This window comes from Gnatocerus cornutus, chromosome 3 (genome assembly GCF_029298725.1).
Source record: "Gnatocerus cornutus isolate USDA-ARS CGAHR chromosome 3, icGnaCorn1.1, whole genome shotgun sequence".
NCBI classification, from domain to species: Eukaryota; Metazoa; Arthropoda; class Insecta; order Coleoptera; family Tenebrionidae; genus Gnatocerus; species Gnatocerus cornutus.
In genome coordinates, this window is record NC_142235.1 from 14,416,560 (window position 1) to 14,431,999 (window position 15,440).

Here is a 15,440-nt window from a genome sequence, read left to right on the forward strand (position 1 = left end):
TTTCTAAAAATTCGATTTCTTGTTCCAAAATTTTGGAATCTTGCACAGTTAATAAGTCATGTTAAAGGTAATAATCTTCGCAAATTTTACTCCTAAAATTAGTAAAATTACAGAATTAATTCAAAAAACTAAAGATTTTTGATCATTTAGAAACAAATGTTTCCCAGACTTGATAGACATAACAAAAAGTGACCAAATTCCGTTCATGACTCCCTAAATTACCAAAATTACGGAAATTAATCAAAAAAATTTAAAATTTTTGGTCATCCGGAAACACTAATTTCTAAAAAATTGGTGTCTTGTTTTAAAATTTCAAAATTTTTGCAGAATTAATAGGTGTGTCAAAAAAAGTAATATGCCAAAATTTTGTTCATATACTCCTAAAATTAGCGAATTTATAAAATTGAATAAAAAAAAATGTTTTAAATTCAATCGCTCCGTAACAAAAATTTCTACAAAATCGGTGTCTGGTTCTAAAATTTTGGAATTTTGCAGAGCTAATAGACATGTTAAAACCAATAATCTCCCGAAATTTCATTAATGCACTGTTAAAATTAACAAATCTACAGAATTTGTTTAAAAAAATTAGGAATTTTTTGTTTGTTCTCGAACAAAATTTCTAAAAAATTAGTGCCTTGTTCTAAAATTGTGGAATTCTGCAGACTTAATGGGCATGTCAAAAAAAGTAATATGACCACATTTTGTTCATATACTCCTAAAATTAGCGAAATTACAAAATGTAATCAAACATTTTTTGGTCATTTTGAAACAAAAATTTCTAAAAAATTGGTGTGTTGTTCTAAAATTGTGTGAAGTTAATATGTAAATCAAAAGAAACGACGTCACCAAATTTTGTTCATATTCTCCCAAAATTAGCAAAATTACAGAATTTAATCAAAAAAATTAGAAATTTTTATCGTTCCAAAACAAAAACGTCTACAAAATTTTGGAATTTCGCAGAGTGTTTACATACAGGGTGTCCGGAAAGTTAGGTGGTCCCCCAGAGTACCAAAAAAATGTTAGAAAAAATTCCAGACTCTTTGTTTTTGCAGAAGGATCAAAAGAAAATTTAAAAAATGGCATTGCTGAACTGTACCCCCCCATAAATTAAATTTCTAGTATTCAAAGCCATAGTAACGTTGCTGTTGAATTGTTGGCGTTAGTCAGGTCGGCTCATGAACGAGTAATGTAACTATGGTTTCATGTGAACGATGCCACACTGATCGAGATTGTTGATTCAAAAAAAAAAATCTCAAACAGTTTGCAGGCATTTCTTACAAGATTTTTCCTATTTTCTTTGCACCATGCCTTTGCGCAAAATGTCCTTTAGGTAACAAATTCATTTGAACGTAAAATTATTGCACAGAAATGGTTAATTTTCGCATCAAACTTTGCCTCTTTGAAAATTGAAGACATGGATTTTTTTTAACATTTTTCCGTTGATCTATGGCATTGTCCGATGATACAGTTTCGCGGTGGTGCGCGGCTTTCCGGACACCTGTATATATGTTTAAAGTAATCTCCTTAAATTTAATTAATGCATTCTTCAAATTAACGAAATTACGGAACTTAATTAAAATTTTTTGATCGTCTTAAAACAATTTTTTTTAATTAACGTTTTGTTCTAAAATTTGGTACAGTTAATATGTAGATCAAAACAAAAAATGTCACCAAATTTTATTCATGTACTCCTAATATAAGCGAAATACAGAATTTAATAAAAAAAAATAGAAATGTTTGTACGTCTCAAAAACAGAAATTTCTATAAAATCGGTATCTTGTTCTAAAACTTTGAAATTTTGCAGAGTTAGTAAGACATGTTAAATACTTATAATATCTACACAAGTTTTATTGATGTACTCTTAAAATTAGTGAAATTACAAAATTTAATCAAAAAAATTATTTGTACATTTTTTGGTCATCATGAAACAAATATTTCTAAAAAATCGATATTTTGTCCTAAAATTTTAGAATTTGGCGGAGTTGATAACCATGTTAAAAGTAGTAACGTCTCCAAATTTTGGTTATGTAATACTAAAATTACCTAAATTATAAAATTAATCTAAAAAATTAGAAATTTTTGTAGGTCAGAAATTTTTAAAAATTTTGGCAGTTATTACGCATATCATAAGTATGTCTTTAAATTTCACTCATGTGCTCCTAAAATAAGCAAAATTACGGAATTAAATAATTCAATTTTTATTTTGAATGCCCCCAAAATTGTAGTTTTTCCATAAATCTCGCGTTTCTTAAAAATCCAGCAATAATGTCGAGTAATTCCAAAACTTTGCAGGTTCTCAAGAAAATTAGAAAAAATACATTTTTGTACAGAAGAACCCAAAAAATATTTTTTGAATGATCTATGAATCCGGACCTGATGGAGCAAAACGGGCTCCAAATTCGCAATCAGGAAAGCATTCTATATTAAAAATGACTTTCCACTTTTCCGGTACATTTTTTCTTTCTAATTATTTTATCTCTGTATTTTCGTTGCATCTGTTTATTTATAGCCTTGCTTTATTCTTCTGTTTTCCTAATACCAACTGATAGACGCAAAAATTCCCATTCTCACTCGTTTCTTCATTTTGTTGTTATAACAATTAGCAACAATTTATTTTCTCTGCCTTGACATTTTACTTTTGTGCCGCAAACGGTATAATAAAAATCAAGGATTGATCGAGAATATTTTAATCCAAAAATTGAAATGAAGCGACCAAAAAAAATACAACAATAAAACAGAAAATGAACATTTCTCCAGCATCGAATTTTCCTAAGAGCGCCGGCCGTCGCGATATAATTTAGGACATAGTTTCAATTACAGAAGGTCTAATAACACACCTGAAATGGGTCCCCAATGAGCAGAGGACACACAATACCCTGCCACCATCATTTATATGGCCCGACAGGGACACGAACATGACGAGAATAAGTAAACAAATCATCCGAACGCCTTAATGGCAATTAATAAATTCCGCCACCGGAAAAACACGCATTTCCGTCAACACAATTCCATCTCTTCCAAGACTTTCAAACGAACGCAAATGTAGGTTGCAACAGATTTACTTTCACTAAAAAAGCCGACCTTGTGTTTGTTTAAACATTTTTCGCATCAGTTCAACGAGAAGAATTGTCTGTGTGGATGTACAGGTGGTTTCTCCACAAGTGCACTCATGAAAAACCATTTTTTCGTGGCCACTATGTATAGTAAACTTGTGTGTTTGGCCCTCTTGTGCTTGTGTATAGTGGAGGGTCTCCCGACTGTATATAAGTACAACGAAAACAAAGTTTTGGAGCCAGGTGAGAATTTTCCGAAATTTCCACGCAAAATCTCGTTGTAACCAGTTTCGCGCCCACGCAAAATGCGAGGATTTGCGCATAATAAACGCGTTTTTTTCTTCCAGATTTGGTGCCAGTGTCGTCCACTGTTATCCCTCTTCCGGTTTATCAAGTCAGTTCCGGGATCAATGTTAAAAGCTCGTTGAAAGACGATAAAACGAAGAAACCGGAAGGGCCAATTTCTTTAGTCACAGGTGTTACTTTGCGTTATTACTAATAATGAGAAATTCTGACTGTTTGTTTTAGTTCACAATAAGAAAAAAGTGGTACCGGAGAAACTGAAAACGAGTGATGTTTCTATTGTGAGAGAAATCACGAATAAAAATCGCAGTTGAAAGTGCAAGTCAAATACCACGAGGACCTTTAAATTAATGAATAATTTATGAATAAGCAATTTGCGTGGATTGTGGATCTACAGGATGGTCCAATCACAGTACCTTAATAAGAATTAATTTAGAATAGGTGGAACTGTTTTAATTAGTTAGATAACTTGTTAATAAGTCTAAGATGTAGAAATAAAGAGTCTCATTGGACGGAAGGAGATTGTTTATTTTAACCGCCACTTGAATTGGAAAATAATATACAAGTGTGATTTGTAGGTAGATAATATTATCGAACAAAACTTTCCGACTTAAATAAATATGTTTCGGTCGATTTAAAACTGTCTTAATTTTTCTGTACGTCACCAAATAAAGAATTAGAAGCGATTAAATTTCGGATAGCAAATTTTACAAAATGTTTAATTAACGCTCGATATCTTGGAAATTAAGACATATAGAAAAATGGCGTCTTTGCCATCGTTTTTCTTCATCTTTTTGTTGCTTGAAATCTGCTCTCAAAAAAATTTTGATTAAGAACATTAATAATTTTAATTTTCTGAGAGCAAAAATTTTGAAAATTTTTTGTGCTCGATATCTCCGCAACTACAACACTTTGAAAGATGCGGTTTTCGCCATCGCTTTTCTTGTGCTGTTGTTGCTTAGAATCCGTTTTCAGGGAATCTAATAGTCGCGTTTTACGCAAAAAAATTGACACTATAGACAAAAAATTTTGAATTTTTGTTTATTTGACCTGCCAATCTAAGATTTGGCAAATTGATACATGTTGAGTTGCTCTCTTGATTGATGTACAAATGTTAAACAAACGTGTTAAACGACATTTTCGTCCCAAAAAAATTGGTAAAAATAACACCCAAAAAAACTCCAACAACCTAATTCTGTTAATATTTTGCTTATTTCTAAAGCAAAGACAAGTTATTGGTGCTCACTTCAATCAAAATTTCACGCAGAATCCAAAACTGAGTGAATTTATGATGTACGGTAACAAATAACCAAATTAGAAGCGACTGAAGTTGTGAATTGTCGACAGAGCAAAAATTTGAAAGTTCCGGAATTTGTAATGCTCGGTATCCCGAAACTACGACAAATAGAAAAATTTGGTCTTAGCCATCACTTTTCTCGCGCTCTCGTTGTTCAGAATCTGCCCTTAGATACCCAAATTTGATGTTAATATTTTTTTGAAAAAAAACGACAGAAGTTTTTTTTTTTTAACCGCCTCACGTAAACTTCTTAACCTCCCGATCTCTAAGATTTGGGCAGTTGATAGACCTCGAGCTGCTCTTTCGATTGTGATGTCAAACTCAATGGCATTAAACGTCATTTTTCGCCCCAAAACAGCCTCTTAAAAATGACCTCAAAAAACTCTCTAAACCCATAATTAGGTCAATATCTCACTTATTTGTAAAGTAAACTCAACTTATTGGTGCTCATTTAACGCAGAATTTCAAAATCCATAACTGTATTAATTTTCCATGTTAACTAAGAAATAACCGAATTTCAAGCAGTTAAAGTTTTGAGTTGTTGCCAGAGGGCAAATATTTTAAAATTCGGAATTTCCGTAACTATGACAGATAGAAAGATGCGGTATTCATTATTATTTTTCTCACATTTTGTTACTTAGAATCCGTTCTCAAATATTCAAATTTAATGACAAATTTAAAAAAAAAATGACAAACGAAAAAAATTCAGAATTTTTGATTTATTGAACTTTTGATTTCTCAATAGCTACTGCACCTGCCGATCTGAGAATTGGCCAGTTGAGAGATCTCAAGTTGCTCTTTCGATTGATGTAAAATTCAAACGTATTTAACGTCATTTTCGCCCCGAAAAAAAATCGTAAAAATGGTCCAAAAAAAAAGTTTTAACAACCTAATTCGGTCAATATCTCGGTTATTTCTTGTACAAACACAAGATCTCTGTGCTCACTTTACGCAGAAATTCAAACAAAATCCAAAACTGTGCTAATTTTCCATGTACGTCAACAAATAACCGAATTACAAGCAGATGAAGTTTTGGGTTGTCGCCAAGAAGCAAAAATTTTGAAGCTCCGGAATTTAGTACTCGATATCTCCGGAACTACGACAGATAAACAAATGCGGTTGTTGTCACCGTTTTTCTCGCGTTTTTCTTGCATAGAAACCGCTTTCAGAATTCAAAAATTTAATAATATTTTTTTTTCAAAACGAAATTTTTGACTCAAACAAGAAAACATTTAAAATTTTTAGTTTTTTGACCGCCTTTCCTAAACTATTTGAGCTACTGATCTGCAATTTGGTCAGTTGATAGACCTCGAGCTGCTCTTTCGATTGATGTTACGCTCAAAGATGATAAACGTCCTTTTCGCCCTGAAAAAGCTTGTTGAAAATGACTCCAAAAAAAAAACCTGTAAAAACCTATTTTGGTCAATATCTCGTTTATTTGTGAAGCAAACTCAAGTTAGTAGTGCTCATTTAACGCAGAATTTCATGCTGAATCCAAAACTGTGCTAATTTTCCATATACGCCAACAAATAACCGAATTAGAAACGGTTAAAGTTCGGGTTGTTGCCAGATGGTAAAAATTTTTAATTTTTATTTTAGTGTTCGAAAATCTGAAATCTTCGAAACTACGACACATAGAAAAGTGCGGTTTTTGCAACAGTTTTTCTCGCGTTTTTATTGTTAAGATTCCGGCCTGACTTTGGCCAGTTAAAAAAGTGCAAAAGGAATGTGAGAATTCTTTTTCTTTTTACATTTCCATATTTCGTCCTTCACACATTGGTGACACTTTTCTCACAAAGTCGCAGCAAACGGTAAGAAAACCCGCCAAATTTGGCAACACCGCCTTCCTCAATCTTATTATAAATGATTTCTGATTATTCAGCGTTAAAAATTGATTAGAAACTTCCCAGTATGTGACACCGCGGTAACCCTTTTCGCCCTTGCTCCACGTGGAGGCCCCATGTCAAAATTTTAATAAATGTTCATCATTTTAATTATAAATGTTTTGACCGTATGAAATTAAAATGACCTCGATTTTGCGACAAATACAAATACCGATAACACAATGCCACGACCTGTTCATGCAAAATAGTGGCGATTCCGCAAAAACCGCCTAATTCATTGCTTCTTTCCTAAATTTCAATTTAAATAATCAAAACATAACGATCCCATTAACACCTCGAAATTGCATCTCCGATAAAAATCCTCTGTGATTTTCCATTTTAATTACACTAAATCGATGATAACTGAAATTTCAATTTACTCTTCATCAAAACAAACAGATAATCGTTGGAAAGGTTGTACAATTCATTACTCTCCGCCGCTGACCTCTCGGATTTCGTACAAATTTTTATCGATCACTTATCGCCTAATTAAGAGATAAGCTCGGATTTAAATAAGACAATTTCGTACTTTTCTATTATTCGTTGCTGATATTTCTGATCAAAATGAGCGTCGTTCTTGTAAGTTTTTTTTTTTCGCATTTTTCTCCAGGACCATCAAAATTACCATTGTTTTCGTAGGATACTGTGAAAGTGATTGATCCTTCAGAACTGATGCGGCCAGAGCCGGCGTTCGCCCAAAAACCCGTCGCCCAGTTCAGGGATTACACGGTGGACGAAAATGATCCGATTAAAGAAAGAGTTAGGAGGACTTACAAAGAAATGCACACTCATCAAACAGTGGATTTTGTCCAAGGTAAGTCTCACTTCGTTGTTGCGAACAAACTGCGTCGTAGCAACAGAAATTTTACGAGAATTGCATAAATCCCAGAAATAAATATAAACAAAACGGATATCAGTTCGTTCTAATCGGCTCTGTTTTTTTTAACATGTTGGTAATATGTTTTTTCGTTGACATAACTTCAAACTGTCAAATCCACAGGGTTACCACCATGTCGTTATTTTCACCGTCTCCTTACTAATTAGAACGCGCAATTCGCGTTTATTCGCCGTCACAATCGCTTTCGTTCAAGGCTCAATGGTCTAGGGGTATGATTCTCGCTTTGGGTGCGAGAGGTCCCGGGTTCAAATCCCGGTTGAGCCCGCTTTTTTTTTCTTTTTTCCAGACAAAATTAGGACTTGGACGAAATTCAACCACTTCAAATCAACAATTAAAGATGCTTTGATTCGTCTCAACGATTTGGTTGATGAGAGTGATCCTGATGTTGATATCCCGAATATTGTGCACGCCTTCCAGACAGCTGAAAGGATAAGGAAGGATTATCCAGATCAGGATTGGTTTCATTTAACTGGGCTTATCCATGATCTGGGAAAAGTCATGGCGTTCTATGGGGAACCACAATGGGCTGTTGTAGGAGATACGTTCGTTGTGGGGTGCCAATGGGGAGAAGATATCGTTTATAGGGATACTTCGTTTGTGGATAATGTGGATGGGAGGAATAAGAAATACAAGTAAGGAGAAGCTCAGTATTTTTTTGTAAGTTGGTAGCTCTGATTGACGTTTAGTGACAGGTAAAGTGAGTGATGACAGGTTTACTTAACCTCAAAGTATCAGAGCTGCCAACTTTAAATAAGTTTGATGAGTCCGAAACTTTTTAGATCCAAAAATTCTAGAGAACCAAATTGATCTAAAATTACGAATTTTTGAGTTTATACGACGAAATTCATTTTTTCAAAATTTTAGTCTTAAATTTACAAAAATTTGAAGATTAAAAAACTTGGTCATAAAAAAAATGATCTACAACTTTCTCAAATAGATACTTCATTACAAAATCTAAACAGATTAATTTAGATTTCAAAATTTTAGATTTATAAAGTTAAAAATGGCGAATTTGTAGAAATCGTTTGTTTTTTGCTAAGTCAGAAATAAAAAAATTAAGTGATTCAAAAAGACAAATTTTCAAAATTTTCAGTTCCAAAAACATTTTCAAAATTGAACAAAATGTATTTGCCGTGTATACAAAATTTAATATAATTTACTTTTTTTTTCAAACGTCATAAAAGTGACACATTATCTAGCTCAATTGTCAGTTTCACTTATATGCTTAAACAGAACATAGCACTTTATATGCTGGGGCTCCACTGTAGCCATAGAAATGTTTCCATTGCACTATGATTCTGCATGAAAATAATTTTTTTAAAGTAAAATAGAGCAAATTTCTATCGTTTGCAAAAAAAATCGTAAATGCCATTCAGAGCAAAAATGGCTTTGTGTGCTTCGCCTGTCACACGAACAGGCTCGGCACACAAAGCTTCATTTTTACTCTTAATGACATAATATATTATAACTACAGCAATTTAGAAGATTAAGAACATTTTGGATTCGTGGTTCCAAAAACGACTAAATTTAATGACTGAACAAAATTTAATTTTTACATAAATCAATCCAAAATTTGTTTCATTTAAGCGAATTTGACTAAAAACTCAAAAATCGATTTTGTTTTGCAAAAAGTCAATTTTGGAAAAGTCAAAAGTTCCAAATTTTGTCCCAGTTAGCGCCAAACACAGCATCCATGTCCCGAAATTAAAATACTGTAAAAGTTGCTTCATTGGAGTTAAAAACTTTCAAACCAAAATATTAAAAATAAAATTTTTGAAAATCTGCAGTTAAAAAATTGACAAAATGAGCTAAATTTTCATCGATCCTTAAAACGTTTCAGTTTTAATCTTTTATTTTTTTTACATAGTTTTAGGTACTTACCTAATAATTCAAAATGAACAAAATTTTTAACCTGTTTTTCCAAAAACGTGAAAAACTGCAAAAACGCACTCTTCAAATCAAGCGATTCAAAAAATGTTACTTTCAAACTAATTTAACCACAAAATCAAAAAAATTGATTTTAAAGGATTCAAAAAACACCAAATTTTGTTTCTTTTTGCACCAAAGATGACATTAATGCCCAAAAATTCAAATATTGTAAAAATTGCTTGATTAAGGCTACAAATTTTTAAGCAGAGGTGTTAAAAGTCAAACTTTCAAGATCTGCAATCCCCAAAATCGTAGAAAATGGACTAAATTTTCAACGGTTCTGAAAATAAACGATCTAAAATTTGTCCCGCGTTAGCGGTAATTTTCTAATTTTGTTAATTTTGTTTGTGTAATTTTTAGAACCAAATTAGAAAATTTAGAAAAATTTGTATTCGTTGTTCCAAAAATGTGTAAAATGTGTCAAATAGAACAATTCAAAATTTGTTTCCGTGAAGCTAATCGATTACAAAGTCACAATTCGACCAGAACTTTTAAGAAAAAGTCAATTCTGGAAAACTCAAAAAGCATGCAATTTTGTCTTTAAATACCAAACTAATATATTTTTGTCTTGAAATTAAAATATTGTAAAAGTTGCTACAATGGGGCTAAACATTTTTAATCAAAGGTGTTAATTCAAATTTTCGGGACCTGCAGTGCCAAAAATTAAAATGAGGTAAATTTTAATTGGTTCTGAAAACAAACAATCTAAAATTTGTTCCCGTAATTTGATTAGTCAAAATTCTCCAAAAATAAAAAAAAAAATTTTGGAACTCTAAAAAAAAAATCAATTTTGACTTTTCTAGCACTCAATTCGGAATCTACCAGCCCAACTGTGGCCTCGAGAAGCTCATGCTTTCCTGGGGTCACGACGAGTACTTATACCGAGTGCTCGTCCACAACAAAACCACTTTACCCATCCAAGCCCTGTGGATGATCCGCTTCCACAGCTTCTACCCGTGGCACTCCAGCGGCAACTACCAACACTTAACAACCCCACAAGACGAAGAAGAAGTGAAGAAATGGGTCCTCATCTTCAAGTAAGTCCAAACTCGAAGAATAAATCAAAGAATTGGATTTTTTCCAACAGCCAATACGACCTGTATACCAAAAGCTCGGACATTCCTGACATCGACGCCCTCTGGCCCTATTATGAAAAACTAATTGACAAGTACATCCCGGGGGTGATCGAGTGGTGAAATGAACGAAATGTACAATTTTATTATAAAATACGAATATATTGTTTTCTTATTAACAACAATTTTTGTTAATACTCCTTCATTCTACGAATCTTTTTGGTAGAGTTAGGCTGGTGTGGATCCATCAGTGCCGCCGTCGTCGCTACTTCCAGATTTGCAGCACAAACTTCGCCATAGAGACTGAATTTTGCCATAGAGAAATGTGCAATAGACGTTGTTATAAAGGAACATTCCAATGATGAGTAAGATGAAGCCCAACAGCTAAAAAAGAAGTTTGAAAAATGTCGCCACTGGGTCTGGAGGAGGAGTACCTGGGTCCAATGGAACTTCTGTCCCATGAAGCAAAGACTTACGATCCAGATGATGAGAGTGCGCACAGAATCCATGACCTTTCTGGTGGTCGCTGAGAGTTCTCTAGTTACGCTGATTCCGGCGAAATTGAAGAAGGCAATGGAGATGATCATGACTGGAAAAATCGTCAGAGGATGCCAACTTGAAGGCTACTCACTCGTCAGCGCCATGGCTAGTTGCCAGTTGTGCCCAATCTGTATGAAAGCGTCAATGGCATCCTCCAAGACCCCCGACGGGTTATTCGCAAAAGGTCGCTCAACCTTAATGAAATAAAACGGGATTTGCAACAACCCCAAAACGACAAACCCGAACATCCCTTCCCACCCTACAGCTTGCAACGAAGGAATATCCAATTTCACCACGTATTTCTCTTCATACACCATCTGGGTCGCCGTCAAACACTGAGCGAAAATTATCAACAGATCTCCAACTATCATATCATTCTTGGTATGTTTGCCGCCTGTTCCTTTGAGGGCATCGGCAAGACCAACAGTAATCAAACCGATGATCACGAAGCCAATTCCAAATGCTTCGCGTAATGTAATTACGCGATGTAGGAAAAGAATACTGAGAACGGCGACGAAGATGATGACGGCGCCTCTAAGCATCTGGTAACTGGAGGCGTACGTTAAGTTAAGACCGATGTACATGATGGACGAAGCGCACATATCGCACATTGCCGGGGGCAAGAGCACCCAAGGGTTGAAGTGGCGGTTGCCGCGGGTCAGCGTTTTCACGTCCTCGGAGCCGTCCTGTCGGAAAAAGCCAGAAGATTAACGGAATGACTATTTCAAGGACGAGATTTGTATAACGTTTTATTCACAAAAAATGCAACAACTTTGCACTTTCTTACTAAAACAATTTATGATCCAAAACTATTTAAAAAAATGTAAAAAAATCCTGAAGAAAGTATTATAAAGTCGGATAAAATCTAAAGAGAATCTCAAAAAAGTCCAAAGATAGTAAAAATGAGTCCAAGAAAAATTTACGAAGAATTTAGAGAAGCAAAGAAAAGATTTAAAGAGAATCAAGAAAATATAAAAATAATTCAGGACAATATAAAAAATTTAAACAAAACTGGAAAATCTGAGAGAAAATTTGAAGAAATTTAGCACATCTGAGAAAAATTTTGAAGAATCTAAAAACAATCTAGGAAAATCTGAAAAATAATTCAAAGAAAATCTTGAAAATTCTATAAAGAATTGAGATAAAATTGAAAAAAGTCCAAAGTAAATTTGGGGAAAATTCAATAATAATTTTGTGCAGTTTAGAAAAATGAAAATTGTAAAGGTCTTAAGTACTGAGGAGAAGATAAAAACTATTTAAACATTCTGAAAAGAATTTAGAAAATCTAAGAAGAATCTAAAGTGAATTGAAAAAATCTCAGGCACATAAAATCCAAATTTCTCAAAATATTTTGAACTCGTAGACCTAACCGAAGTTTGCTTTCAAATATTTTCAAAAATTTTCAAAATTCTAAAAAATGTTCAATTTAAAAATATTAGCCACGATTGTGTATAAAGTAGTCGGCTGCGCCTCGGTTTTTTATCTAATTTTTTCAAAATATTTTGAATTCTGGTTGTAGAAAGTCCGACAATGAACTATACAGGGTGTTTTTTAATTGCACAAAACAGTTCTGCGCTAATTCAGAAGGAGCATAAAGTATGAAAAACCAATTTTTAAATCAAAAACTGACTAGGTAAAATTAACCCCAATCCACGTACTTTCTACACCACTGGCAAAAACGCACCTGGAATGACTTGTTTCCTATGCAACCAGCAACTCGATTTTTTGTTCACTTTTAAATCAGTGGCGCACAAGCAAATGCATTAAAATTTTTGTGTAATTTTATCTCAAAAAAATATACAGGAATATACTGTATACAGGAAGTCCGGAAAGTGGCGCACCACCCTAATACTGTATTATCGGACAATGACATAGATCACCGGGAAAATGTTAAAAAAAATCCATGTCTTCAATTTTTCGAGATGTGATGGACTGAAGAGTAAAAGTTTAATGCCAAAATTAACAATTTCTGTGCAATAATTTCACGTTCAAACAATTTTGTTACCTAAAGAACATTTTGCGCTAACGCATGGTGCTAAAAAAATCGGAAAAATCTTGTGGAAAATAGCTGATTTGCTGAACTTTCAAACAGACTAATTCATATCGAGAGTTAGCTGCGTTTTTTTCCAACAAAGTCTCTGCGATTGTTGGCAGCCCTGTATTTGTCATCAATAACAAGCTTTACAGTGTTACCAACAAAACGCAAATTCCTTCGTCTTCTACTCGTTTCACTTACTGCGATATTTATGAGTAAAATGGTTACTTACCGCCTTTATACTGTACACTTTGTAGGTAATCTTAAACATAAGAAGACACAGCATTTCCCCGATAAACATGCAGGAAGCTTGAAAAAACGGATGATGAAACAGATGGACGTTTCCACCTTTGCCCTCAGCATCGAGACCATCCATCCATCTAAAACACCACAAATTACAAAAACAAAAAAACTTAACTTCACTTACTTTGCACTGAGGGTGTTAATACAGCCCGTTAATATCATCAAGATGACTAAAAACGATTGGTAGTTGGTCCAAGCCATTTTATCACAGCGTGGGGAGTCACAGACGAGGATTAAACTTGTTTATAAACTTAAAACATGTCAATGTCAGTGCCAAAGGTGACGGATTGATGACACCTGACCAAAAAATTTTCAAAAAAAATCGATTTTGGATAATTTAATAAACACCAAATATTGTACTTTTAGCACCAAATACGACATCTATGCCCCAAAAATAAAATATGGTAAAAGTTAAATTTTCAAAATGTGCAGTTCCAAAAATCGAACAAAATGAGCTAAATTTTCATCGGTTTTTTGTTTTTGCTATTTTTTTATGTAGTTTTTAGAAGAAAGTTAAAAACTACACAAGTTTTTAGACCCGTGGTTCCAAAAATGTGTAAATTTTGAAACTGAAAAGAACGCATTCTTCAAATAGAACGATCCAAAATGTGTTTCCGTGAAGCTAATTTGACTACAAAGTCAAAATTCGACCAAAAAAGTATTTCAATTTTTATTCAAAGGTGCTAATTCAAATTTTCTAAACCTGCAGTGCCAAAAACGAAAATTGACTAAATTTTAATCGGTCCTGGAAACAAAAGATCTAAAATTTATTCCCGTAGGCTAATTTGGCTAAGGTCTAATTAATTTTAACTAATTTTGACTTTTCTAGCAGCAAATTCGTCATCTACAGAGTGTCACAGAACGCTCGCACTTCCTTTTAACGGGAAATTTTCTATCAAAATCTGAGTTGATTGTCGTATCGCACAATGTTCAGGTCTTTACAGTTTTTGAGTTACAAGAACTTTGAGTTGACCAATCACAGCTCTTAAATCGCTAGATAGCATTCTGTTGCTACGTTACCTGCAAAAATTGGTCAACTTTAAATGCTTGTAACTTGAGTACTACAGGGTGATTTTTAAAAAACGGCAGGCGTTGTGGAATTTTTATTTATAAACCGATTTCAAAAAATTAAAAAACAAATTAAATAGTTTTTAATTTACTATAAACTGATGATTTTAAAAAATTTCTAAATGTCTTAGTATCTTTTGGGCAATACTCAACTTTCTTATTTTAAATAGACACCCATTTTTTTTTATAATTTGGAAGATATTAATTTTCTTGATTCAGAAATGTGTAATTAGATCTACTTTAACAAAAAATATTAAAAAAAAAATATCAAAAATGAAAAAATTTAGGCAATAAAAGTTAATAAAATTTAGATGCGTGGTGTCAAATAACACAATATCGTTATTGTAATGTCAAAAAGCAGCAAATAACAAAAAGAACAAGTTTTCTTTCAACAAGATTTCAACAGTATTTTAATTAAATTTAGTAGATGTTTTTTCTGATTTGTAATTATTATTGTCTTTTGTTATTAATAATTTCAAAAAAAGTGCCAATCCTTTTTGTTATTTGCTGCTTTTTGACATTACAATAACGGCATTCTTTTATTTGACACCATGCACCTAGAGTTTATTAACTTTTATTGCTTATTTTTTTTTCAATTTTGATATTTTTTTTTTTAAATATTTTTTTGTTAAAAGTAGAACATATTACACATTTCTGAATCAAGAAAATTAATATTTTCCAAATTATGAAAAAAAAAATATGGGCGCCAATTTAAATAAGAAAGTTGAGTATCGTCCAAAAGATACTAAGACATTTAGAAATTTTTTAAAATCATCAGTTTATAGTAAATTAAAAACCATTTAATTTACTTTTAAAATTTTTAAATCGGTTCATAAATAAAAATTCTACAACGGCTGCCGTTTTTAAAAAATCACCCTGTATAATTGCCTGAACATTGTGCGATACAACAATCAATTCTGATTTTGAGAAAAACATTTCGGGGTTGGTCGAATGGCAAAATAAACGAAACAGACAATTTTATTTAAAAATACCAATATAATTATGTTTCTTTGTTAACAAAAATTGTTAATATTTCTTCGTTCTACAAGTCTTTTCG

At 32.8% G+C, this 15,440-nt stretch overlaps 3 protein-coding genes and 1 non-coding gene across 4 annotated transcripts; 3 read left to right on the top strand and 1 right to left on the bottom strand.

Annotated features, from left to right (window-relative positions):
* The first annotated feature begins 3,083 nt into the window (after positions 1 to 3,083).
* LOC148177290 (uncharacterized) lies at positions 3,084 to 3,874 on the top strand. The gene is made up of 3 exons (XM_088032830.1): positions 3,084 to 3,297; positions 3,402 to 3,530; positions 3,583 to 3,874. The coding sequence occupies exons 1-3, from the start codon at positions 3,171 to 3,173 to the stop codon at positions 3,669 to 3,671; spliced, it is 345 nt and encodes a 114-aa protein (XP_087888956.1). The 5' UTR covers positions 3,084 to 3,170; the 3' UTR covers positions 3,672 to 3,874.
* A 3,139-nt stretch (positions 3,875 to 7,013) lies between these two features.
* Miox (Myo-inositol oxygenase) lies at positions 7,014 to 10,622 on the top strand. The gene is made up of 5 exons (XM_088032093.1): positions 7,014 to 7,116; positions 7,177 to 7,351; positions 7,722 to 8,067; positions 10,168 to 10,401; positions 10,452 to 10,622. Exons 1-5 carry the CDS (start codon positions 7,102 to 7,104, stop codon positions 10,558 to 10,560), a joined length of 879 nt encoding a protein of 292 aa, XP_087888219.1. The 5' UTR covers positions 7,014 to 7,101; the 3' UTR covers positions 10,561 to 10,622.
* Positions 7,628 to 7,699, top strand: TRNAP-UGG (transfer RNA proline (anticodon UGG)). Its single transcript has one exon. It is a non-coding gene; the product is annotated as a tRNA-Pro (tRNA).
* A 43-nt stretch (positions 10,623 to 10,665) lies between the features above and the next one.
* On the bottom strand, positions 10,666 to 13,516 carry LOC148177293 (solute carrier family 35 member F6-like). Its single transcript, XM_088033295.1, has 5 exons — positions 13,440 to 13,516; positions 13,245 to 13,392; positions 11,069 to 11,663; positions 10,872 to 11,026; positions 10,666 to 10,821 (listed from the first exon to the last, which is right to left on the bottom strand). The coding sequence occupies exons 1-5, from the start codon at positions 13,514 to 13,516 to the stop codon at positions 10,666 to 10,668; spliced, it is 1,131 nt and encodes a 376-aa protein (XP_087889421.1).
* Positions 13,517 to 15,440: the final 1,924 nt, after the last annotated feature.

Excerpts from the sequence above, each read along its gene's own strand:
- LOC148177290 (XM_088032830.1), top strand. The coding sequence starts at position 3,171 with ATGAAAAACCATTTTTTCGTGGCCACTATGTATAGTAAACTTGTGTGT. Across the intron at positions 3,298-3,401 it reads AAACAAAGTTTTGGAGCCAG|ATTTGGTGCCAGTGTCGTCC; the intron begins GTGAGAATTTTC and ends TTTTTCTTCCAG. Across the intron at positions 3,531-3,582 it reads GCCAATTTCTTTAGTCACAG|TTCACAATAAGAAAAAAGTG; the intron begins GTGTTACTTTGC and ends TGTTTGTTTTAG.
- Miox (XM_088032093.1), top strand. Across the intron at positions 8,068-10,167 it reads GGGAGGAATAAGAAATACAA|CACTCAATTCGGAATCTACC; the intron begins GTAAGGAGAAGC and ends TGACTTTTCTAG. Across the intron at positions 10,402-10,451 it reads AAATGGGTCCTCATCTTCAA|CCAATACGACCTGTATACCA; the intron begins GTAAGTCCAAAC and ends TTTTTCCAACAG.
- LOC148177293 (XM_088033295.1), bottom strand. The coding sequence starts at position 13,516 with ATGGCTTGGACCAACTACCAATCGTTTTTAGTCATCTTGATGATATTA. Across the intron at positions 13,393-13,439 it reads ATTAACACCCTCAGTGCAAA|ATGGATGGATGGTCTCGATG; the intron begins GTAAGTGAAGTT and ends GTGGTGTTTTAG. Across the intron at positions 11,664-13,244 it reads AAGTGTACAGTATAAAGGCG|GACGGCTCCGAGGACGTGAA; the intron begins GTAAGTAACCAT and ends TTTTTCCGACAG.